Source organism: Bufo gargarizans, chromosome 7 (genome assembly GCF_014858855.1).
Source record: "Bufo gargarizans isolate SCDJY-AF-19 chromosome 7, ASM1485885v1, whole genome shotgun sequence".
In the NCBI taxonomy this organism is placed as follows: Eukaryota; Metazoa; Chordata; class Amphibia; order Anura; family Bufonidae; genus Bufo; species Bufo gargarizans.
Genome location: NC_058086.1, coordinates 85,867,072 through 85,892,280, shown reverse-complemented (window position 1 = coordinate 85,892,280; position 25,209 = coordinate 85,867,072). Strand labels below are relative to the sequence as shown.

At 45.3% G+C, this 25,209-nt stretch overlaps 1 protein-coding gene across 1 annotated transcript in view; it reads right to left on the bottom strand.

The window, feature by feature from the left end:
- Positions 1-25,209, bottom strand: part of RASD2 (RASD family member 2) — a 286,407-nt gene that overhangs the window by 204,379 nt on the left and 56,819 nt on the right. The window contains exon 2 of the mRNA XM_044301356.1: positions 18,532-18,811. Within this exon, the coding sequence (XP_044157291.1) occupies positions 18,532-18,802 (271 nt within the window). The 5' untranslated portion in view covers positions 18,803-18,811. The remainder of the gene's footprint in view (positions 1-18,531; positions 18,812-25,209) is intronic.

Here is a 25,209-nt window from a genome sequence, read left to right as displayed (position 1 = left end):
TTTGCTTGTAGTTCCCGTTTTGTCCTGCCTGCCAGGGTGGCGCTAGAGAGCAAGAACATTTTTTGTGAGATTTTTGTAGATAGTGGAGCAGCTGTCAATCTCATTGATAATCATTTTGCGATAACTCATGGTTTGCAGGTGTGCACTTTGGGAAAGGATATTCCTGTTTTTGCTATTCATTCCGCTCCACTTTCTCAGAAATCATTAAAGGGCATAGTTCACAATATTCGTTTAATTGTGAGTGATGCTCATGTTGAGGATGTGTCATGTTTCGTCCTTAGCGGATTACCTACTCCTCTTGTGTTGGGGCTACCCTAGCTCAATAAACATAACCCCACCATTGATTGGCAAGCGAGGCTGGTTTCTGAGGTTTCTACTAAGACTGTACCACCTTTTCTCTCTGAATTTTCGGATGTCTTCTCTGACAGTGGAGTTCAGGATTTGCCCCCGCACAGGGAGTACGATTGCCCTATTAATCTCATCCCAGGCGCCAAGCTCCCTAAATCTCGTTTATACAATCTTTCCCAACCTGAAAGGGTCGCTATGCGTGCTTATATCTCGGAGAGTCTGAGAAAAGGACACATACGACCCTCGAAGTCACCTGTTGCCGCTGATTTTTTCTTTGTTAAGAAAAAAGATGGTTCTTTAAGACCTTGTCTGGATTTCAGGGAGCTGAACAGTATCACTATTCGTGACCCTTATCCGCTTCCTCTGATCCCGGACCTGTTTAACCAGATTGTTGGGGCTAAAGTCTTTTCCAAATTAGATCTAAGAGGGGCATACAACCTGGTCAGGGTCAGAGAAGGAGATGAATGGAAGACGGCCTTCAATACCCCTGAGGGCCATTTTGAGAATTTGGTTATGCCTTTTGGTTTGATGAATGCCCCAGCCGTTTCTCAGCATTTCGTGAACAGCATTTTTTATCATTTAATGGGAAAATTTGTATTAGTGTATTTGGATGACATTTTGATTTTTTCTCCTGATTTCAAAACTCATAAGGAACACTTACGTCAGGTCTTGCTCATCCTGCGGGAGAATAAATTATATGCGAAACTGGAAAAATGTGTGTTTGCGGTTCCAGAAATTCAATTTCTGGGGTTTCTTCTCTCCGCTTCTGGTTTTCGCATGGACCCCGAGAAGGTCCGCGCTGTGCTTGAGTGGGAGCTTCCTGAGAATCAGAAGGCGCTGATGCGTTTTTTGGGCTTTGCCAATTATTACAGGAAGTTTATTTTGAATTATTCCTTTATTGTTAAACTACTCACTGATATGACCAGAAAGGGGGTAGATTTTTCTTCCTGGTCGGTAGAGGCGCGTAAGGCCTTTTCTAATATCAAGGAGAGTTTTCTCTACCCTTCATAGTTGAGGTTGATGCTTCTGAGGTGGGTGTGGGTGCGGTCTTGTCTCAGGGTTCCTCTCCTGCCAAATGGCGACCGTGTGCCTTTTTTTTTAAGAAACTCTCCTCCACAGAGAGAAATTACGATGTGGCAGATAGGGCATTGTTGGCCATCAAGTTGGCTTTTGAGGAATGGCGCCATTGGCTAGAGGGAGCCAGACACCCTATTACCGTGTTTACTGACCATAAAAATCTGGCCTACTTGGAGTCCGCCAAGCGTCTGAACCCGAGACAGGCCCGATGGTCTTTGTTCTTTTCAAGGTTTAATTTTGTTGTCACGTTCCGCCCTGGGGTTAAGAATGTGAAGGCAGATGCCCTGTCACGTCGTTTTCCGAGAGGTGGGAATTTTGAAGACCCGGGTCCCATTTTGGCTGAAGGTGTGGTGGTCTCTGCTCTTTTTCCTGAATTGGAGGCAGAGGTGCAGGCAGCCCAGTCAGAGGCCCCTGATCTTTGTCCTCCTGGGAGGTTGTTTGTGCCTCTCGCTTTAAGACACAAGATTTTTAAGGAACACCACGATACGGTCCTTGCTGGGCACCCGGGGGCAAGAGCCACAGTGGATCTCATCGCTCGGAGATTCTGGTGGCCTGCGCTTCGTAAGTCGGTTGAGGGTTTTGTGGCAGCCTGCGAGACTTGCGCTCGTGCCAAAGTCCCTCATTCACGGCCATCAGGTCCTCTCCTTCCCTTACCCATTCCTTCCCGTCCTTGGACACATCTGTCCATGGACTTCATAACGGACCTGCCTCGTTCCTCGGGGAAGACTGTGATTCTGGTGGTGGTTTTAGCAAAATGGTGCATTTCATCCCTTTTCCTGGTTTGCCAAATGCTAAGACGCTGGCGCAGGCATTTATTGATCACATTGTCAAATTGCATGGTATTCCTTCAGACATAGTCTCTGATAGGGGCACGCAGTTTGTTTCCAGATTCTGGAAGGCTTTCTGTTCTCGCTTGGGGGTTCGGTTGTCATTCTCTTCTGCTTTCCACCCGTAGTCGAATGGCCAGACAGAGCGCGTCAATCAGAATCTGGAGACATATCTGCGCTGTTTTGTGGCGGAGAATCAGAAGGATTGGTGTTCTTTTTTTGTCCCTTGGTGAGTTTGCTTTAAATAACCGTCGTCAGGAGTCCTCTGATAAGTCACCATTTTTTGGTGCATATGGGTTTCATCCGCAGTTTGGGACTTTCTCGGGAGAGGGGCCTTCTGGTTGACCTGTTGAGGACAGATTCTCCTCATCTTTGTCTTCTATTTGGCAAAAGATTCAGGATAATCTAAAGAGCATGAGTGAGAGATATAAGCGTGTGGCAGATAAGAGACGTGTGCCTGGTCCGGACCTGAATGTTGGTGATCTGGTGTGGTTGTCTACCAAGAATATCAAATTGAAGGTTCCCTCCTGGAAGTTGGGTCCTAGGTTTATTGGGCCTTACAAAATCCTGTCTGTCATCAATCCTGTTGCCTACCGTCTTGATCTTCCTCATAATGTTTTTCATAAGTCCTTATTGAAACCTTATGTTCAACCCATTGTACCCTCGCCTTTGCCGATTATGGTTGATGGGAATCTTGAATTTCTAGGATTGTGGATTCTCACATAGGCTCAGCAGTCAGGGAGATTGCCAGGTCTTATGCAGGGGTCTCCCTTTTGTTCCTTAGTTTTGGATCCAGTGAGTCATATATTTATTTTGCATTGTCTTGTTTCCTGTACACCTTCCGTGACATCATGTCAGCAGAGAATCAGGCTTCGTGTCACCCAAAACTGGAACAGTCCATTGTCAGATATTTAGGCCCCGGCACCCAGAGAGAGGAGAGAGGTCCCATAGCAGAGATTCAGGCTTCATGTCATAGCAGAGAATCATGCTTCATGTCACCCAACACTGGAATAGGCCACTGTCAGATATTTTTAGGCCCCGGCACCCAGACAGAGGAGAGGTTCATTCAACTTTGGGTTGCCCAGCAATATAATGGTAAAATGAAAATAAAAATAGGATTGAATGAGGAAGTGCCCTGGAATACAATAATATATGGTTAAGGGGAGGTAGTTATAAATGTCTAATCTGCACAAGGGATGGACAGGTCCTGTGGGATCCATGCCTGGTTCATTTTTATGAACGTCAGCATGTCCACATTGGCTGTAGACAGGCGACTGCGTTTGTCTGTAATGACGCCCCCTGCCGTGCTGAATACACGTTCAGACAAAACGCTGGCTGCCGGGCAGGCCAGCACCTCCAAGGCATAAAAGGCTAGCTCTGGCCACGTGGACAATTTAGAGACCCAGAAGTTGAATGGGGCCGAACCATCAGTCAGTACGTAGAGGGGTGTGCACACGTTCTGTTCCACCATGTTAGTGAAATGTTGCCTCCTGCTAACACGTTCCGTATCAGGTGGTGGTGCAGTTAGCTATGGCGTGTTGACAAAACTTTTCCACATCTCTGCCATGCTAACCCTGCCCTCAGAGGAGCTGGCCGTGACACAGCTGCGTTGGCGACCTTTTGCTCCTCCTCTGCCTTCGCCTTGGGCTACCACTTGTTCCCCTGTGACATTTGGGAATGCTCTCAGTAGCGCATCTACCAATGTGCGCTTGTACTCGTACTGTACTATCACACTTGTACTGTACTATCACACTCCAGTGCAGGAAGTAAGGTGGGCACATTGTCTTTGTACCGTGGATCCAGCAGGGTGGCAACCCAGTAGTCCGCACACGTTAAAATGTGGGCAACTCTGCTGTCATTGCGCAGGCACTGCAGCATGTAGTCGCTCATGTGTGCCAGGCTGCCCAGAGGTAAGGACAAGCTGTCCTCTGTGGGAGGCGTATTGTCATCGTCCTGCGTTTCCCCCCAGTCACGCACCAGTGATGGGCCCGAGCTGCGTTGGGTGCCACCCCGCTGTGAACATGCTTCATCCTTATCCTCGTCCTCCTCGTCCTCCAGTGGTGGGCCCTGGCAGGCCATATTTGTACCTGGCCTCTGTTGTTGCAAAAAAACTCCCTCTGAGTCACTTCGAAGAGTCTGGCCTTAAAGTGCTAAAAATGACCCCTCTTTCTCCTCCTCCTCCTCCTCCTCCTGGGCCACCTCCTCTTCCATCATCGCCCTAAGTGTTTTCTCAAGGAGACATAGAAGTGGTATTGTAACGCTGATAACGGCGTCATTGCCACTGGCCATGTTGGTGGAGTACTCGAAACAGCGCAACAGGGCACACAGGTCTCGCATGGAGGCCCAGTCATTGGTGCTGAAGTGGTGCTGTTCCGCAGTGCGACTGACCGGTGCGTGCTGCATCTGAAACTTCACTATGGCCTGCTGCTGCTCGCACAGTCTGTCCAGCATATGCAAGGTGGAGTTCCACCTGGTGGGCACATCGCATATGAGGCGGTGAGCGGGAAGGCCGAAGTTACGCTGTAGAGCAGACAGGCGAGCAGCAGCAGGATGTGAACACCGGAAGCGCGAACAGACGGCCCGCACTTTATGCAGCAGCTCTGACATGTCGGCGTAGTTGTGAATGAACTGCGCCAGGCAAGGGATGTGCGTCAAACCGGCTAGTCCCAGAGCTGCAACGAGATTTCGCCCATTATCGCACACCACCAGGCCGGGCTTCAGGCTCACCGGCAGCAACCACTCATCGGTCTGTTGTTATATACCACGCCACAACTCCTGTGCGGTGTGGGGCCTGTCCCCCAAACATATGAGTTTCAGAATGGCCTGCTGACGTTTAGCCCGGGCTGTGCTGAAGTTGGTGGTGAAGGTGTGTGGCTGACTGGATGAGCAGGTGGAAGAAGAGGAGGAGGAAGCCGAGTAGGAGGAGGAGGCAACAGGAGGCAAAGAATGTTGCCCTGCGGTCCTTGGCGGCGGAAGGACGTGCGCCAAACAGCTCTCCGCCTGGGGCCCAGCCGCCACTACATTTACCCAGTGTGCAGTTAAGGAGATATAGCGTCCCTGGCCGTGCTTACTGGTCCACGTATCTGTGGTTAGGTGGACCTTGCCACAGATGGCGTTGCGCAGTGAACACTTGATTTTATCGGATACTTGGTTGTGCAGGGAAGGCACGGCTCTCTTGGAGAAGTAGTGGCGGCTGGGAACAACATACTGTGGGACAGCAAGCGACATGAGCTGTTTGAAGCTGTCTGTGTCCACCAGCCTGAATGACAGCATTTCATAGGCCAGTATGCTGGCATTCAGGGCCAGGGATCGAGGGTGGCTAGGTGGGAATTTACGCTTTCTCTCAAATGTTTGTGAGATGGAGAGCTGAACGCTGCCATGTGACATGGTTGAGATGCTTGGTGACGGAGGTGGTGGTGTTGGTGGTACATCCCCTGTTTGCTGGGCGGCAGGTGCCAACGTTCCTCCAGAGGCGGAGGAAGAGGCCGAGGCGGCAGCAGCAGAAGAGGCCGAGGCGGCAGCAGCAGAAGAGGTAGCAGGGGGAGCCTGAGTGACTTCCTTGTTTTTAAGGTGTTTACTCCACTGTAGTTCATGCTTTGCATGCAAGTGCCTGGTCATGCAGGTTGTGCTAAGGTTCAGAACGTTAATGCCTCGCTTCAGGCTCTGATGGCACAGCGTGCAAACCACTCGGGTCTTGTCGTCAGCACATTGTTTAAAAAAGTGCCATGCCAGGGAACTCCTTGAAGCTGCCTTTGGGGTGCTCGGTCCCAGATGGCGGCGGTCAGTAGCAGGCGGAGTCTCTTGGCGGCGCGTGTTCTGCTTTTGCCCACTGCTCCCTCTTTTGCTACGATGTTGGCTCGGTCTCACCACTGCCTCTTCCTCCGAACTGTGAAAGTCAGTGGCACGACCTTCATTTCATGTGGGGTCTAGGACCTCATCGTCCCCTGCATCGTTTTCCACCCAGTCTTCCTCCCTGACCTCCTGTTCAGTCTGCACACTGCAGAAAGACGCAGCAGTTGGCACCTGTGTTTCGTCATCATCAGAGACGTTCTGAGGTGGTATTCCCATGTCCTCATCATCAGGAAACATAAGTGGTTGTGCGTCAGTGCATTCTATGTCTTCCACCGCTGGGGAAGGGCTAGGTGGATGCCCTTGGGAAACCCTGCCAGCAGAGTCTCCAAACAGCATAAGAGACTGCTGCATAACTTGAGGCTCAGACAGTTTCCCTGATATGCATGGGGGTGATGTGACAGACTGATGGGCTTGGTTTTCAGGCGCCATCTGTGCGCTTTCTGCAGAAGACTGGGTGGGAGATAATGTGAACGTGCTGGATCCACTGTCTGCCACCCAATTGACTAATGCCTGTACCTGCTCAGGCCTTACTATCCTTAGAACGGCATTGGGCCCCACTAAATATCGCTGTAAATTCTGGCGGCTACTGGGACCTGAGGTAGTTGGTTCACTAGGACGTGTGGCTGTGTCAGAACGGCCACGTCCTCTCCCAGCACCAGAGGGTCCACTTACTCCACCACGACCATGTCCGCGTCCCTTACCAGATGTTTTCCTCATTGTTACCGTTCACCACAATAAGAAAAAATTATTTGGCCCAATGTATTGAATTCAAATTAAGGCCTTTTATTACAGACACCTAACACTATCTGGCTATCTATCTAGGTACCGTATTACACTAATACAGGCACAGCAGTAACTACAGATTTAGCTGAATATAAATTGTAGGCCTAGTATTTAGGCCCTGGATGACAGGTATACGTTTACGGACAGAATTAGACTTGGAAATGCACGGTAGCGTGTTAAGTTATTGAGGATGAGCCTATCCGCACCTTCAATCTAATATACCCTTTTATGGATAGATTTAAAGTTGGCCTGATACAGCATAAACCACTTATTTAGGGAATTGCTAAGTTGGGAATTGTATTTCAACCCAGAACAAAAACTGTGCTTTGGCGGACACTAAATAATTGACCAGCCACAGCAATAAACACAGATTTAGCTGAATATAAATTTTAGGAATAGTATTTAGGCGCTGGATGACAGGTATACGTTTACGGACAGAATTAGACTTGGAAATGCACGGTAGCGTGTGAAGTTATTGAGGATGACCCTATCAGCACCTTCAATGTAATATACCCTTTTATTGATAGATTTAAAGTTGGCCTGATACAGCAGAAACCACAGATTTAGGGAATTGCTAAGTTGGGAATTGTATTTCAACCCAGAACAAAAACTGTGCTTTGGCGGACACCAAATAACTTGACCAGCCACAGCAATAACCACAGATTTAGCTAAATATAAATTTTAGGCCTATTATTTAGGCGCTGGTTGACAGATATACGTTTACGGACAGAATTAAACTTGGAAATGCACGGTAGCGTGTTAAGTTCTTGAGGATGACACTATCCGCACCTTCAATCTAATATACCCTTTTATGGATCGATTTAAAGTAGGCCTGATACAGCAGAAACCACTGATTTAGGGAATTGCTAAGTTGGGAATTGTATTTCAACCCAGAACAAAAATATATCCTTTGCCAGACAGCAGACAGTATTACAATTGGCTAGCCACAGCTGAAACACCAGATTTAGGGTACTGCTATTTTGGCAATTGTATTTCACCCCTCAATAAATAGCAAGCACAGCCAAGCCCCTGATGTAGGATATAGCAAAAAAAACAACAACACACTATTGATGGTTAAATGGACTTGGTGGCAGCTTGTGCTGGCGCACCACAAGACACAAAATGGCCGCCGATCACCCCACAAAAAAGTGACTGAAAAACGCTCTGGGCAGCCTAAAAACAGTGAGCAATTTTAATAGCAGAAGATGAATGATTCACAGCTGTAGATCGATCACTTCATTAAGTGTTTTTGCTGAGTAAATCCCTGTCTAGTGCCTAATCTCGCCCTAACTGCAGCAGCTGCATCCTCTCCCTACATTGATCAGAGCAGAGTGACGTGCGGCGCTACGTGACTCCAGCTTAAATAGAGGCTGGGTCACATGCTGCACTGGCCAATCACAGCCATGCCAATAGTAGGCATGGCTGTGATGGCCTCTTGGGGCAAGTAGTATGACGCTTGTTGATTGGCTGCTTTGCAGCCTTTCAAAAAGCACCATGAAAGCGCCGAACACCGAACCCGAACCCAGACTTTTACGAAAATGTTCGGGTTCGGGTTCGGGTCCGTGCCACGGACACCCCAAAATTCGGTACAAATTTCATTCCCCCTCAGAAAGAATTAATAAATTTTCATGGATAAGTTATATGTACCACAAAATGGTGAAACTGAAAAATATAACTCCATTATAGTAATATAGTTTTTGAAATATGACCATGAAAAACTTAAAGTGTAAATGTCATGTTTTAATCAAAAAATCAATTTTAGCATATGTTTCTGCCTCTGTAGCATTATGCATAAAGCAATTTTTAGTTTCTTCACATACCATTGTTTTCCTTGAGCTTTTCCCTTAGTTACGGCTATTTTGAATCCTACAATGTGAGGATCATCTCAAGATGGCCTAAATTGCCTTCCCTCACTCCCCATACACAGTTGCTTTAGCCCGCAGCTTCCTGCCAGTCATTCAGATTGGAATACTTCCATGTTTCCATGGTTATGACCACTTTGCAATCCATCAGTGGTGGCCATGCTTGCACACTATATGAAAAAACAGTAGCCTATGTGTGCTCCCATGGTCCAGGCCAACAGATAGGCTGATGCTTTTTTCTACAGTGTGCAAGCACGAGCACCACTGATGGATTACAGAGTGGTTTTAACCATGTAAACAAGCAGTGTATAATGTGATGGAAAAATGAATCCAGCCAGCAAAGAAAGCAATATGGATAATAACTAGTGATGAGTGGCAGGGACAATGTCCGAATTCGCGATATTTCACGACTATTTGGGCGAATATTCATCATATATTCGAGAATTTGCGATTATTTTCTTGAGTGCGAAAATCGTCAATGTAATATGCGCGTATTGCGCTCACAATATAGGTGTGGGTCACTGTTGCTACATTTTTCAAGCTGCTAGAAGTTTCCTGAGACTGGAGAAAATGGTTGGCACAGAAGAACATCACAATAGCTTTATATGCAGATAGAGTGCTTCAATATATTCGCGATTGCGCAAATTGGCATTTAATGATGCGCATATTTTTGCGCAATACATGCAACAATTTAGCAGGTCTGACTACATATTACTGACTGGTGCACTAAGTATTGTTGTGAACTTGTGTGACATCACAGCACTATGTCTGTAGCATGTATGTATGGATAGCTACACTATATCACGATCTAACATACACTAACTATCTCCCACTAACTATCTGTCTCTTATATATATAAAAAACTAGCAGAAGGACCCTGCTTCGCACGGTTATATTTCATCTATTTAATTTTATGTTTCCGTGTGTTGTAAAACGACATCAACATTTCCCCCATAACAGTGACCTCTACAGTACCCGCCCAGTGGCATCGCCAAGGGGGGGCCAGAGGGGGCCACGCCCCCCCCTACATCACGCTGTGCCCCCCATGTGCTTCCCCAACTGAGCGGCTGCAGCCGGGCACTGGGAGATTAGCGCTTCAATTGTGCTCATCTGCATAGTCATCAGCCTGTTCAGCCTGTTCTAGCGCGGCGGGGCAGGGGAGGGAGAGGCGTGTCCCTTCCCCTTCCTCTGATAGGCTGCAGGCACTAAGTCGGCAGCATATCAGAGGCCGGCCCAGGCGGCACGATGACGTAATCGCGCCGCCTGAGCCATACAGCTTGGGACACAGGCCAGAAGAGAGCCAACCCAAAAACAAAACCAATAACCCCAAAGAAAAGTGGGAGACACACATATAAAATATATGTAATTTATTAAGACATGATTACATAACAAACAATAAATGAAACATAAGGCACAAGTGTACAGGAGGGGGGAAGACCTCATGTAAGGAGGTCAGATACAACTTCTCTCCCAAACACCCAGCTGGCAGGGAAAAAAAGATGTCACAGCCCTAGGTATACATCAGCATAAAAATTGTAACATGTACTGGTATGTATGTTGCATGCACAAAAATACTAACAAAACACTGGCCAATACTGCTCTCGGATAGTGACCTGCGGGCAACTCTTCAGGATTATCCCCAGGTGACATGGCGACGCTCAAAAAATCTAGGTGATTTGCTTACCAGCAGCCACTATGTATCCCCTTCGTCATCTTACATTTTTGGCAGCAAAGGTCCAAAGTGGGGCTCCTATCCGTGTAATAATTGTCAGGTGTGTAGGTATATGATCCGGTCTTCTACATTTGGGGACTCCGAGGGCAGACGTGAATACCAAATTGTGCAACATATCACATGCAGGACTGCCTCTGTGATTTATCTTATAACTTGCCCTTGCAAGGTCCTGTATGTTGGGATGACCACCAGGGAGTTGCGTGTTAGGATTTTTGAACATGCAAGCAAAATCCGGCAGGCAGCCACTACTACACAGGAGGAGGGGAGCCAGTTCCAACCCATAGCTGTCACGACCCTTGGTCATGGTTGTGACTCTTGTGGCCGCATGCAGTTGCCTGCGGTCTTGGTGTGGTTGCCGCTGGCAACATTGGGTATGTGGCAGCAGTGCAGCCTGAGCGGTGTTAGGCAGCTTGCTGCAGTAGGCATGCGGTTGCTCCTGGCAACCTCTCCTATAGGTGTGCCTTTTATCAGTGTGCACGGGGTGTTATATGTGTTGTGTGCACTTCCCCTTTAAGTTGATGTTTTCCCTTCCCTGGTGTTGGAAGGGTTAACTTCCTTCCTAGTGTGTATGTGCACTGGGTGTGTCTGACTGTGGGTGTGGCTACTTGGCCCTATAAAGTCTCAGTGGAAGGCAGTAGTCAGAGAGGGTGCTTCAGCCATGCTTGCTGGAGACAGCCTCCTGGTTATTTACCATCTGCCAGTGAGGGCCACCCTGGTGGTCATAAACTTTATGTCTGGTGTTAGTTTATGGTTTATGTGTTATTGCAGCATATGGTTTACTGGGTTCCCGTGTGATGTCTGTTGTGTGCTGTGTCCTTGGTGTTGGTTGTGGATAACAGCACTTGCACGTGGGTTCCAGGTTGTGTGTCTGTGGCAGGTAAGTGTGGTACTAGTCTCACTTACCTGTCAATGCCATATGTCTGTTTATGTTTCCCCTTTCTATGTAGATCGGCCAGTGAGACTCCTGTTCCTCCGTGTCTAGGAGGAACGGGCCGTCTTACCCTGCTCCTAGTCCAGAGCCACCCTGAGGGCGAGCAGGAATATCAGGTTCCGGAGTATGAGCCCTCCTACCTTCAGGGTTGGCTCATACGGATAGGAGACAGGGTCAGAATTAGGGATGTGTAGGAGGTGACCAGCTCCCTAATTCTCTGTCCTGGCCTTGCAGCGACTCCATCTGCTGATACCGCACGGCTGAGGGTTTTCCCCATCCTCAGCCGTGACAGTATGGGGCATACTGTCACGGCTGAGGATGGGGAAAACCCTAAGGCCAAGGGTCGTGACAATAGCCCTACATTTTAGGGATCACCACAGGGGGGATCCTCGTGGGCTACAATGTATGGGTATTGATAGGTTGTCTTTGGGCTGCCGTGGAGGGGATATCAAGAAACGCCTTTTGCAGCTGGAGACCAAATGGATTGTGTTGCTTAAGAGTGAGATCCCTAAAGGTCTCAATGAGACGGCTAGCTTCAGGTCCTTTCTATAAATCATGCTTTTTATTTTACTATGTGTTCGTTGTTTTTATCATGTATTCAGTGCGTCGAGGTGCAGCTTTTGGTCACACGCTCTGGGTCCAGCATATCATGGGTAATACATATTTTGTTGTTTTGCTCAGTTAGTTGTTACATTTCTTTTTATATCTCTATTACCACCTGCACTTGGCACACTTGCCTCTGTCTGTAATGTACAGTTCAATGGCTATGTGCATACCTTATGCAGCCATCCCAGGTTTTTGGGTGGGCTAGTTTGCCTTGTGCTATTTGTAAATTTTTTCATTTATCTTTCTGTGCATGCAACATACATACCAGTACATGTTACTTTGAGTGAACCTACAGTTCTCACAATTTTCATGCTGATGTATACCTAGGGCTGTGACATCTTTTTTCCCTGCCAGCTGGGTGTTTGGGAGAGAGGTTCTATCTGACCTCCTTACATGAGGTCTCCCCCCTCCTGTACACTTGTGCCTTATGTTTCATAGCGTATATTGTTTGTTATGTGATCATGTCTTAATAAATTACATATATTTTATATGTGTGTCTCCCACTTTTCTTTGGGGTTATTGGTTTTGTTTTTGGGTTGGCTCAGTATATTATACTAGACCCCAGTGTTATCTACACATTATATGTGAGTTTTTTCTTATAGGTTGGTCTAACCACAGGTCAGAAGAGGCCTGCATTGCATTGCTGACATGGAGGTAAGTATCAGTGTTTATTTTTTTTTTATATATGTACAATAGTTTTACAGGCACATTAGGGGGGGCTCTTGTTACTGGCACATGGGGGGTTCTTGTTACTGGCACATGATAGGGGGGCTCTTATAACTGGCACATGATAGGGGGCTCTTATTACTGGCATGTGATGGGGGGCTCTTGTTACTGGCACATGATTGGGGGCTCTTGTTACTGGCACATGATTGGGGGCTCTTGTTACTGGCACATGATTGGGGGCTCTTGTTACTGGCACATTATTGGGGAAATAAGAAGGGGTATTTTATATGGGGGGCTCTGTACAGTAGCATTTTATGCTGGGACACATTATGATGGGTACTATGGGGAAGAGGGGAGAGGAGTACTATGGAGTCATCTACGGGGGCACTAAGAAAGGGTATTTAATACTTGCAAATGATGTGGGACACTGAGGTCATCTACTGGGGCACGATATATGGGGCATTTTATACTGGTACATTATGGGGGGCACTAGGAGGAAGGGGGAGAGGAGCACTATGGGGCATTTACTGGGGGCACTATATAGGGGTATTTTATACTGGCACATTATGGGGGCACTATGAGGGACATTAGCTCAACTGGAGGCATTTACAAGAGGTGCTACTACCATGGTATGACCCCCTAGTAGCAGCACCAGCCTCTCTCTGCTCTGCTATCCCTCTGCCCCTTCCCCAAATCCTTATTATGAAATCTTTCTCATTAGGATAAAACACAACATCAGCTCCACCGAGCCCCCCAGCCAAAGTGTTGAAGTCGTGTCCGAGATCCCCAAGGGCCAAGCCAAGTAATTGTAAGTTTTCATGTGAAATATGTTTGTTATACACATATAGCATACACTGTGCCACAAAATATACAGTATTCCGCTACACTGTGTAGTCTGTTCTATAAGCACCAGTGTTTTGTGGCAGCAGACAGAAAATAATCTGGAAGTGCCCCTCCCGAGACCAGGCTCTGGATCCGCCACTGGACACAGCTCACAGGAGTGTACATTTCTTCTAAACTGTAATCCGTATCTTCTGACCTGCAGAAATCAGCGCTCGCTCGGTAACAACTAACAGGCAGTGGCTGCAGGCTGTAGCCTGGCCCTAATACCAAAGCTAGCTGAGTGGTCTAAGGTTAAGGTACTAGTAAAGATGAGTGGCCGCTAAATCCTGATTTAAAGTTAAATTTACTGCAGGATATGGATTACAAATGTCAAATGTACGCTCCTGTGAGAGGTGGGGAAGGGGATCTGTGGATGACACTGTTATAGGGAGGGGGATCTGTGAATGACACTGTTATAGGGAGGGGGGTCTGCGGATGACACTGTTATAGGGAGGGGGATCTGTGGATGACACTGTTATAGGGAGGGGGATTTGTAGATGACACTGTTATGGAGGGGGAAATGCGGATGACACATATAGCATAAGATGCTATATACGGTATGTGTCATCCACAGATCCGCCTCCCTATAAAAGTGTCATCCACAGGCAACTAGGACATGTTGAAATCTAAGTGATTGTTTTTTTTAAGCCCACCCCTTTAACAGTGACCTGGACAGTGACCGCCCCCTTTAACAGTGATCTTTACAGTGCCCGCCCCTTTAAAATTGACTTCCACAGAGACCGCCTCTTTAACAGTGACCTGCACAGTGCCCGCCCCTTTAACAGTGACCTCTACAGTGCACGCCCCTTTAACATAGACCACCCCTTTAACAGTGACTTTCATATTGGCTTCTCCTTTAACAGTGACTTCCACAGTGGCCGCACCTTTAACAGTGACCTTCACAGTGCCAGGCCCTTTAACAGTGACCTCCACAGTGCTCGTCCCTTTAACAGTGACCTCCACAGTGTCTGGGGGTGGGCACTGTGAAGGTCACTGTTAAAGGGGCAGCCACTATGAAGGTCACAGTTAAAGGTGTGGTCAATGTTAAAGGGGCGGGCACTGTGGAGGTCATTGTAAAAGTGGCGGGCACTTTGGAGGTCACTGTTAAAGTGGCGGGAACTTTGGAGCTCACTGTCAAAGAGGCGTCGACAATGAAAATCAATGTTAAAGGGGTGGTCAATGTTAAAGGAAAGGGCACTGTGGAGGTCACTGTTAAAGCAGCGGGCACTGTAAAAGTCACTGTTAAAGGGGCGGTCAATGTTAAAGGGGCAGGCAGAGTGGAGGTCACTGTTAAAGGGGCAGATACTGTGGAGGTCACTGTTAAAGGGGTGGGCACTGTGGAGGTCACTGTTAAAGAAGTGGGCACTGTGAAGGTCACTGTTAAAGGGGAGAGCACTGTAGAGGTCACTGTTAAAGGGTAGGGCACTGTGGAGGTCACTGTTAAAGGGGCGGGCACTGTGGAGGTCACTGTTAAAGGGGCGCTAACTGTGTAGGTCACTGTTAAAGGGGGGGCAATGTGGAGGTCACTACTAAAGGGGTGGACACTGTGGAGTTCACTATTTTAAAGGAACTGGAACTGTGGAAGTCTTTGTTAAAAGGGCGGGCAGTGTGGAAGTCCCTGATAAAGGGACAGGCACAGTGAAGGTAACTGTTAAAAGAGCAGGCACTGTGGAGATCAATGTTAAAGGGGCAGACACTGTGGAGGTCACTGTTAAAGGGGTGGGCACTGTGAAGGTCACTGTTAAAGGGGTGTTCACTATTAAATGGACGAATGGATAAAGCGGCAGGAAGTGCGGAGGTCACTGTTAAAGGGGCAAGCACTGTGGAAGTTACTGTTAAAGGGGCAGGTACTGTGAAGGTCACTGCTAAAGAAGCAGCCACTATGAAGGTCACTGTTAAAGGGGTGGTCAATGTTAAAGGGGCGGGCACTATGGAGATTCCTGTTAAACGGGCGGGCACTGTGAAAGTAACTGTTAAAGGAATGGGCATTGTTAAGGTCCCTGCTAAAGAGTCAGCCACTATAAAGGTTAATGTAAAAGGGGTGGTCAATATTAAAGGGGCAGGCACTGTGGAGGTCACTGATAAAGGGGTGGTCAATGTTTCAGGGGCGTGCACTGTGCAGGTCACTGTTAAAGGGGCAGGCACTGTGGAGGTTACTGTTAAAGGGGGGTCACTATTAAAGGGGCGGGCACTGTGGCGGTCACTGTTAAAGTGGCGAACATTGTGGTGGTCACTATTAAATGGGCGGGCACTGTGGACATCACTGTTAAAGGGGCGGACACTGGGGAGGTCACTGTTTAAGGGGCGGTCACTGTTAAAGAGGCGGTCACTGTTTAAGGGCCAGGCATTGTGGAAGTCACTGTTCAATGGGCGAATATTGTAGAGGTCACTATTTAAGGGGCGGGCACTGTGAAGGTCACTGTTAAAGGGGCGGGCACTGTTAAAGGAATGGGCACTGTGGGGGTCAATGTTAAAGGGGCGGGCACTGTGGATGTCACTGTTAAAGAGGCGGGCACAGTGGAGGTCACTGTTAAAGGGGCCGGCACCATTAAAGGGACGGGCAATGTGGAGCTCACTGTTAAAGGGGTGTGCACTGGGGAGGTCACTGTTAAAGGGGCGGCAATGTGGAGGTCACTGTTAAAGGGGCAAACACTGTGATGGTCACTGTCAAAGGGGCGGTCACTGTCCGGGTCACTGTTAAAGGGGCGGGCACTACTAAAGGGACGTGCAATGTGGAGGTCACTGGTAAAGGGGCGGGCATTGTGGAGGTCATTGTTAAATGGGTGGTAACTGTGGAGGTCACTGTTAAAGGGGCGGTAACTGTGCAGGTTACTGTTAAAGGGGCGGGAACTATTAAAGTGACGTGCAATGTGGAGGTCACTGTTAAAGAGGTGGTCACAGTTAAATAGGCGGGCATTGTGGAGGTCACTGTTAAAGGGGTGAACATTGTTGTGGTTAATATTAAATGGGCAGGCACTGTGGAGGTAACTGTTAAAGGGGGGTCCCTGGTAAAGGGACGGGCACTGTGGAGGTCACTGTTAAAGGGGCTGTCACTGTTAAAGGGGCGGGCATTGTGGAGGTCAGTGTTAAAGGGGTGGGCACTGTAGAGGTCACTGTTAAAGGGGCGGTCACTGTGCAGGTCACTGTTAAAGGGGCGGGCACTAATAAAGGGATGTGCAATGCGGAAGGGGCGGGCACTGTGGAGGTCACTGTTAAAGGGGCGGGCACTGTAGAGGTAACTGGTAAAGAGGCAGACACTGTGGAGGTCACTGTTAACTCCTTAAGGACCGGGCTTATTTTCACCTTAAGAACCAGGCCATTTTTTGCAAATCTGACCAGTGTCACTTTATGTGGTTATAATTTTAAAACGTTTTGACTTATCTAGGCTATTCTGAGATAGTTTTTTCGGAACATATTGTAGTTCATGACACTGATGAAATGGAGTAAAAAAATCATTTTTATTTATAAAAAATACCAAATTTACAAAAAAAATGGAAAAATTAGCAGATTTCCGAGTTTCAATTTCTCTACTTCTATAATACATAGTAATACCTACAAAAATTGTTATTACTTTACATTCCCCATATGTCTACTACATGTTAGGATTATTTTGGGTATGGCATTTTATTTTTTGGGGACTTTAGAAGCCTTTTTTCTGAATTTTTCTGAAGTTTTCAAAAACCCACTTTTTTTCAGTTCAGGTCTGAAGTCACTTTGTGAGGCTTACATAATAGAAACCACCATAAAATGACCCCATTCTAGAAACTACACCCCTCAAGGTATTCAAAAATGATTTCACAAACATTGTTAACCCTTTAGGTGTTCCACAAGAGTTAGTGGCAAATGGAGATAAAATTTCAGAATTTTGATTTTTGGGCAAATTTTCCATTTTAATCTATTTTTTCCAGTAACAAAGCAAGGGTTAACAGCCAAATAAAAATTCAATATTTATGGCCCTAATTTTGTAGTTTACAGAAACACCCCATATGTGGTCATAAACTGCTGTACGGGCACACGGCAGGGCATAGAAGGAAAGGAATGACATACGGTTTTTGGAAGGCAGATTTTGCTGGACTGTTTTTTTTTACACCATGTCCCATTTGAAGCCCCCCTGATGCACCCCTAGAAGAAGAAACTGCTAAAAAGTGACCCCATCTAAGAAACTACTCCCCTTAAGGTATACAAAACTGATTTTTACAAACTTTGTTAACCCAGTGTCAGAGCACAGCAATGACAGTGCTATCTCTCTCAGAACTCCATAAAACTATAGAAAATGGCTGCTGGGGAGGTTCTTATATAGTAAGTGGTAGGCAACTTCCCTGGGATGTTGCTAAACTCAGACAAAGATATTGCAGCCTTCTCATTGGCCCACAAGCAAGAAGGGAGGTTACCGATGAAAAAAAATCTTAAATATTCACGAATACAAATATATACCACTATATTCTAAATCTTCGCAAATTCTCAAAGTGGCGATATTCCTGATTAAAATTTGCGATTCGAATATTTGCTCCCAGCACTAATAATAACAATACATTAGTAAGTGCAGGCTCTGACTGGCCCACAAGGTTACAGGGGAATCCCCCGGTGAGCCCCTGAGCAAGGTGGGCCCCTTGTCTCCCATCTCCTGCACAAGTGGCACAGAACACATTAGATTTACTGCACTACATACATATATTCAATGTATAGCACCTCAATCAACCTATGTTCAAATAAAAAACCTGTTAAATGAATTATTATATTTGAATGTATCCATACGGTGGGCCCCCAAAATAAATTTTACTGGTGGGCCCTAGGTACCCCAGTCCGACACTGAGTAAGTGCCTTATAATAACTTCCTCTATATAATAAATGCTCTTTGCTGAAGAGAGACAACCCCTTTAGGTTCCTAATTTCTCATACAGTATAATTTTGTTTTCCTTATTCAAGCTTTATTAAGATATAAACATACAGAAAGACAGTTCTTACCTGTCAAGATAGAGAGTCTTCTCATAGCAGGAAAGGGATGATTGCCAGATGTGTCTAAAATGTCCAATTGGTACATATCACCTCTTATATTATATAGTTTGCGGTGGAAATCTTCAATTGTTGGTGTATACTGGTCATCGAAGCGTCCATTTAAGAATCGTGAAACAATGGAACTTTTGCCCACCCTCGAAGCACCAAGGACTACCATACGATAAGAGTTCTTTGCTGGGACACTAAGTGTGCATCTTCCACTGGAAACTGTCTTTATCATGGCTTACAGCTGTGACACAGAAAAGCCATAGAAAATTATTATGAAAATGAACAGGTTTGCCAGAACAATTCAAATCCATTCTAGATAACACCTTATTCTTTAACATCTTCAGAGAGAATAAGACCAACACATATATAAAAGGAAAAGTATCTACTGTATACTTTCATCACAATAGACAGTAGGTAAGGGTAGAAGGTACTTATTATGGTACTGTAGTGGCAGCTAAGTTGTTTTAGGTTGTTGGCTTTTCTGTAGATGTGAGTTTTCAGTTTGCATTTGATGGTTTTGAAGGTGAAGGAATGTCTGCTCAGTCGTGGAATAGAGTTCCAGAGTATGGGTAATGCATGGGAAAGATGGTTGTGTTAGTCCTCTTGCACACAACCATATGTTTTTTTCAGTATTTTGCAAAAAACGGATACACAAAAAATACGGATGGCATCCATGTGCATACCGTTTTTTACAGAACAGCTGGCCCCTGATAGAACAGTACTATCCTTGTCCGTTATGCGGACAATAATAGGACATGTTCTAGCTTTAAATGGAACGGAAAAACGGATATATGGAAACGGAAGGTATCTTCATTTTTTTTTGCGAATCCATTGAAATTAATGGTTCCGTATACAGTCCGTATACGGAACGCAAAAAAACTGAAAGTAAACTGGAAAAAGATGTTCGTGTGCACGAGGCCTTAGGAGGAGACAAGAGGATAGCAAAGAAGGAGCTCATGTGAGGATCCGAGATTAAGTGGGTTAAGTGGGGAGATATCAAAAGATTAAGTCAGAAATCTATGGAGGGGACAATATATTTACAGCCGTGTATAGTTGTTAATATTTTGCACTAGATCTGATGGGCAATAGATAGCCAGTAAAGGGATTAGCAGAGGGAGAATCAGAGGAAGAACACTGAGAGAGACAGATTAACTAGGGGGCAGATTTAAAGGGGTTTTCAGGCTTGCATCAACTGCAACTAAAATATTCAGTTATGAAGGTACCTGTAATTTTGTAATATATTTTCTTTACTTTTATTGCTTCTATCTTCTGTTTTGAGCATTATCTCCTGTTATGTCATTGGGCGTGTCAAATCAGCAACAAGGACAGTTGTAGGAGAGTGTCTATTATATAATTGGGTGGGAGGGTGCAGTGCTGGAGCTGTCGCAGAAAAAGGAGTAGTACTGTACATCATGGGTATGGTTGAATACAGCACCGGGAAGTGCTACAAACAACCATAGGGGTTTGTGAAAATGGGTCAGTAGTCCAAACTAAAAAAAATATATAAAATTGGAGAAGATGTACATGAGGTAAGCAACTACATGAGTACATCTGTTAAAAACAATAGTAACCCTGAAAAACCATTTAAGGGTCGGTTGGAGAATTACAAAAGTGTTGGTGGAATGCCACAATAAACAATGTTGCAATAATGCACTTTAGTTGACTTGATGTTGAGGAAACAGTGGATTTGAGAAATGTTTTTTAGCAAGACAGGGCAAAATCAAAGGTTTTCCTGAGGCAGTAGACTTGTGAGATAGGGGAATGTGTGAAGCCACTGGATCGAATTTACTATAACATACGCCTGAAACTGGCGTAAGTTACAGCTCAAGTCTACACCAGCTCCAAGCGGACATAAGCTTCAGCTTCTGGTGCATGCACTTAATAAATTAGGCACAGCTCACTCCTGGACACAGGTATCAGGGTTCTGTGAACACCAGTCTTGATAAACGACCTCTTTATTAAAAAAAAAAAAAAAAAAAACACTTTTATCTAGGGGGGTTACACCAGTCTTTTCATGGCAGCCCCCTATTGGACCTATTTGTAACTTTGTAAAAAATGAAAATCATATAGAAATCATATAGTCTATCACAATGTCTTTCTAAAAAAGTTAGAACCAGCCCTGTACCACACATGAAGACTTCAACATTCATTGCTCTGCTAGATTTATATCAAGCTAACAGCGAAAGGAGAGTGTAATTTATGCTGCAGCTCAGGAGGCGTGTCTTTTCTGCTGGAGCTCTCCCCCCTATTACAGCTCAGGAGGCAGTTGAAGAATGAAACTGGGCATGTGCGACCATCTCAGTGAGCTGGACAAGGAAATAAGAATAAGAACAAAGAGCAAGTGGAGCTATACAGTTACATTTTATTTAATAACTCAGTGGCTATACTAAATTTCCAATTAAATGCAATTATAAAAGTATTCAGATTCAGGTGCTGATTTGAAAACTGTAGAATATTTTTCATGGGACAACTCCTTTAAAAAGTCACAATGATAAATCTGGACTGAAACTAATTAACATAGATAACCAGGCCACTTGTCTAAACATTGTGTAAGTAATGTAAACATGAAAAAGTCCCAAAATGATTAAATTGATGAGCCCAAAAAGTTGCAAAGCACTATTTTCTGATTTTTTGAAGCCAGAATTCTGCAGTGCAGGGCATGATAAATTATAACTGTGATTGATAATTCTGGATGGGAAGGGGATGAGTGCAGAAGAGGAATTCAAATTTTTAACAACAGGTTCCTTACTAAACAGGGAATGGCAGACATGCGGCTTCACTGAACATATATAGAAAGACACTACACATCCTGTAAATACACATACATCATATACAGTTTATGCTATGCAGGGCTGTCTTTAATATTGATTGGACCCTGGGCAAAAATTTACTTGGGCCCCCTGGATCCCGCCTTCCCACACCTTAGCAGGCAATCACGCCATCCACCACAACACACACACAAAAAAATCCACACATCTGCTAGAGTACAGTGAATGACTGTAAATGCTTCCAGTTCTGAAGACTCCAGCGGCTCAGGATCAGTGCTCAGGCTGGAAGTGGGCACCGCTCTGCAGGAAGGAGACCAGGGCTCGGCTCACCCTAGTGTTACAGTGCACCCCAGCACCCCACAGTATGCAGTATAGCACCCTATAGTATACAGCACCACACAGTATGCAGTATAGCACCCCACACTATACAGTACCCCACAGTATATAGTAGAGCAGTATAGCAGCCCACAGTATACAGCACCTCACAGTATACAACACCTCACTGTATACAGCACCCCAAACTATATATGATACAGCCCCCCACACTATACAGCACAGCATTATAGCACTCCACACTATACCGCACCCACAGTCTACAGACCCCCACAGTATACAGTACAGCAGTATAGCACTCCACAATATACAGCCCCCTACACTATACAGGCCCCCCCACACTATACAGCCCCCCACACTATACAGGCCCCCCAGACTATACAGGCCCCCCCACATTATACAGGCCACCACACAGTATAAGGCCCCCACACTGTATACAGCCCACCACACAGTATACAGCCCCCACAGTATACAGGCCCCCCACAGTATACAGCCCCACACAGTATACAGCCCACCACACAGTATACAGTCCCACACAATATACAGCCCCCCACAGTATACAGGCCCCCACACAGTATACAGCACCCCACTATACAGTAGTCTACAGTATATTAACATAACAGCCCCTGTCACCTTTTTCTGATGTAATCTTCACACAAAAAAGCTAGGACCTGTGATGACCTCATAGCCATGTGACCAGTAATTGTTAGGTTACTGGTCACATGGTGATGATGTCATCTAAGGTCCTAGATCACAACTTTAACACAGTACGATGCCTGTGTAGCTGACAGCTTGACACCCAGGGCAGTAGCTAGCCGGACTCAAGAGGCAGCTGCCTTGGGCCCCCCAGGAGCAACTAGGCCCGGGGCAGCTGCCCCTTTTGCCCCTTGGTAAAGACGGCCCTGATGCTATGCACACATAAATAATAATCAAAATAAATGGCACTCACCATTAACGATTGCAATACTGTAGCTACTTTAGTGCATCATTGCAGGTAATATAAGGGGGACAAACATATGAAAATCCATCTTGAGATAGTATCAGAAGACACAAAACAGCCAGTGGCTGATCTACATGTACATCTGCATCCCATGTATTACCTGCAATGATGCACTAAAAATAAAGTTTGCCACTATTCTCAAAGGTCAGTACTGTTCTTTTCTATTGAATTACTACTATCACTGATAACCGGAACACCATTATTTACTGGCAATATGGAACTACTGATCTCAGAAGAATGATTTGCATGATTACTGACACTTTTGTAATGCTGACATTTCTGTTATATGAACCTAACAGACATACACCGCACATAAATTGTATATACAACATATATACACTACACACAAATAAATACACTATATACACTAAACACACACACACATAACCCATATATATATATACTTCCCATTCACATATATACATAAACCTATACATATATACAGTCTGGAAAATAAGTATTTGATACACTAGTGATATTGCACATTTTTCCACCTACAAAGAATGGAGAGGTCTGTAACTTTTATTGTAGGTACACTTCAACTGTGAGAGACAGAATAAAATAAAAAAAATCCAGAAATGATTATGATTTTTAAATAATTAATTTGCATTTTATTGCATGAAATAAGTAAGTATTCCTATATAGCAGAAGTCTCATCTTTTATTTTCTTCTTAGGAATTGGCCATGCAGCTCTATAGTGCAGTGGTTAAGATTCTTGGCTGTATTGTAGAAGGTTGTGAGTTCGAATCCTGCCAGAAACTTTTCAGAAATAGAGGCAAAATTTAATTTAAACATATATATAAGTTTTTAGCTATAATATATTTACATATATTATTATATATTTAGAATATATAATATATTATAATTTATGTAAATATATTATGGCTAAAATATCAGTAGTAGTTTCCCACAGATGCACATCCAGGGCACGAAGCTCCCGTTCCACCACATCCCAAAGATGCTCTATTGGGCTGAGATCTGGTGACTGTGGGGCCATTTTAGTACAGTAAACTCATTGTCATGTTCAAGAAACTAATTTGAAATGATTTGAGCTTTGTGACATGGTGCATTATCCTGCTGGAAGTAGCCATCAGAGGATAGGTACATGGTGGTCATGAAGGGATGGACATGGTCAGAAACAATGCTCAGGTAGCCCGTAGCATTTAAACGATGGCCAATTGGCACTAAGGGGCCTAAAGTGTGCCCAGAAAACATCCTCCGCACCATTACACCACCACCACCAGCCTGCACAGTGGTAACAAGGCATGATGGATACATGTTCTCATTCTGTTTACGCCAAATTCGGACTCTACCATTTGAATGTCTCAACAGAAATCGAGACTCATCAGACCAGGCAACAGTTTTCCAGTCTTTAACAGTCCAATTTTGGTGAGTTTGTGCAAATTGTAGCCTCTTTTTCCTATTTGTAGTGGAGAGGAGTGGTACACGGTGGGGTCTTCTGCTGTTGTAGCCCACCTTTCTTTCTCATTCTGACATTCAGTTTGGAGTTCAGGAGATTGTCTTGACCAGGACCACAACCCTACATGCATTGAAGCAACTGCCATGTGATTGGTTGACTAGATAATCGCATTAATGAGAAATAGAACAGGTGTTCCTAATAATTCTTTAGGTGAGTGTATGTATACAGTGCTGTCCATAATTATTCATACCCCTGGCAAATTGTGACTTAAAGTTACTTTTATTTAACCAGCAAGCAATTTTTATGACGGGAAATGACATAGGTGTCTCCCAAAAGATAATAAGACGATGTACAAGAGGCACTATTGTGGAAAAAAAAAAACATTTCTCAGCTTTTATTTACATCTGAGCAAAAAGTGTCCAGTCCAAAATTATTCATACCCATCACAAACTGTCACAGTCTGTGAGAAAATCAAAAGTTCTATACCATTCCAAATAGTCCAAGCTGTTCTAAAGCATCCTAATTACCCTGATTAATTGGTAACAGCTGTTTTAATCAACTCAACAGGTGAAAAACAGCAGCTCTCTGCAAATGGTTTGTGGACAGTCATGGCTAAGACAAAGGAGCTCAGTCAGGACCTGCGGCTGCGCATTGTGGCTGCTCACAAGTCAGGAAAGGGCTACGAGGCCATTTCTAAATGTTTTCAAGTTCCAGTGGCTACAGTGCAAAGTATTATTCAAAAATACAAGATGTTCCGCACTGTGGAAAATCTCAGAGGATGTCGGTCGGAAGCCAATAGTGACACCTGTGCTGGCCAGGAGGATAGTTAGAGAGGTGAAAAAGAATCCAAGGATCACCACCAAGGCCATCCTGATGAATCTGGGCTCTGCTGGTGGCAATGTCTCAAGGCAGACAATCCAATGGACACTGCACACTGCTAGGTTCCACGGATGCAGACCAAGGAGGACGCCACTTCTCCAGATAAGGCACACAAAAGCTCGCTTGGCCTTTGCCAAAGCTCATCTGGACAAAGAAGAAGACTTCTGGTCTTCTGTGTTATGGTCAGGTGAAACAAAAATTTAAATGTTTGGTCACAATGATGTTTCCTTCATTTTGCG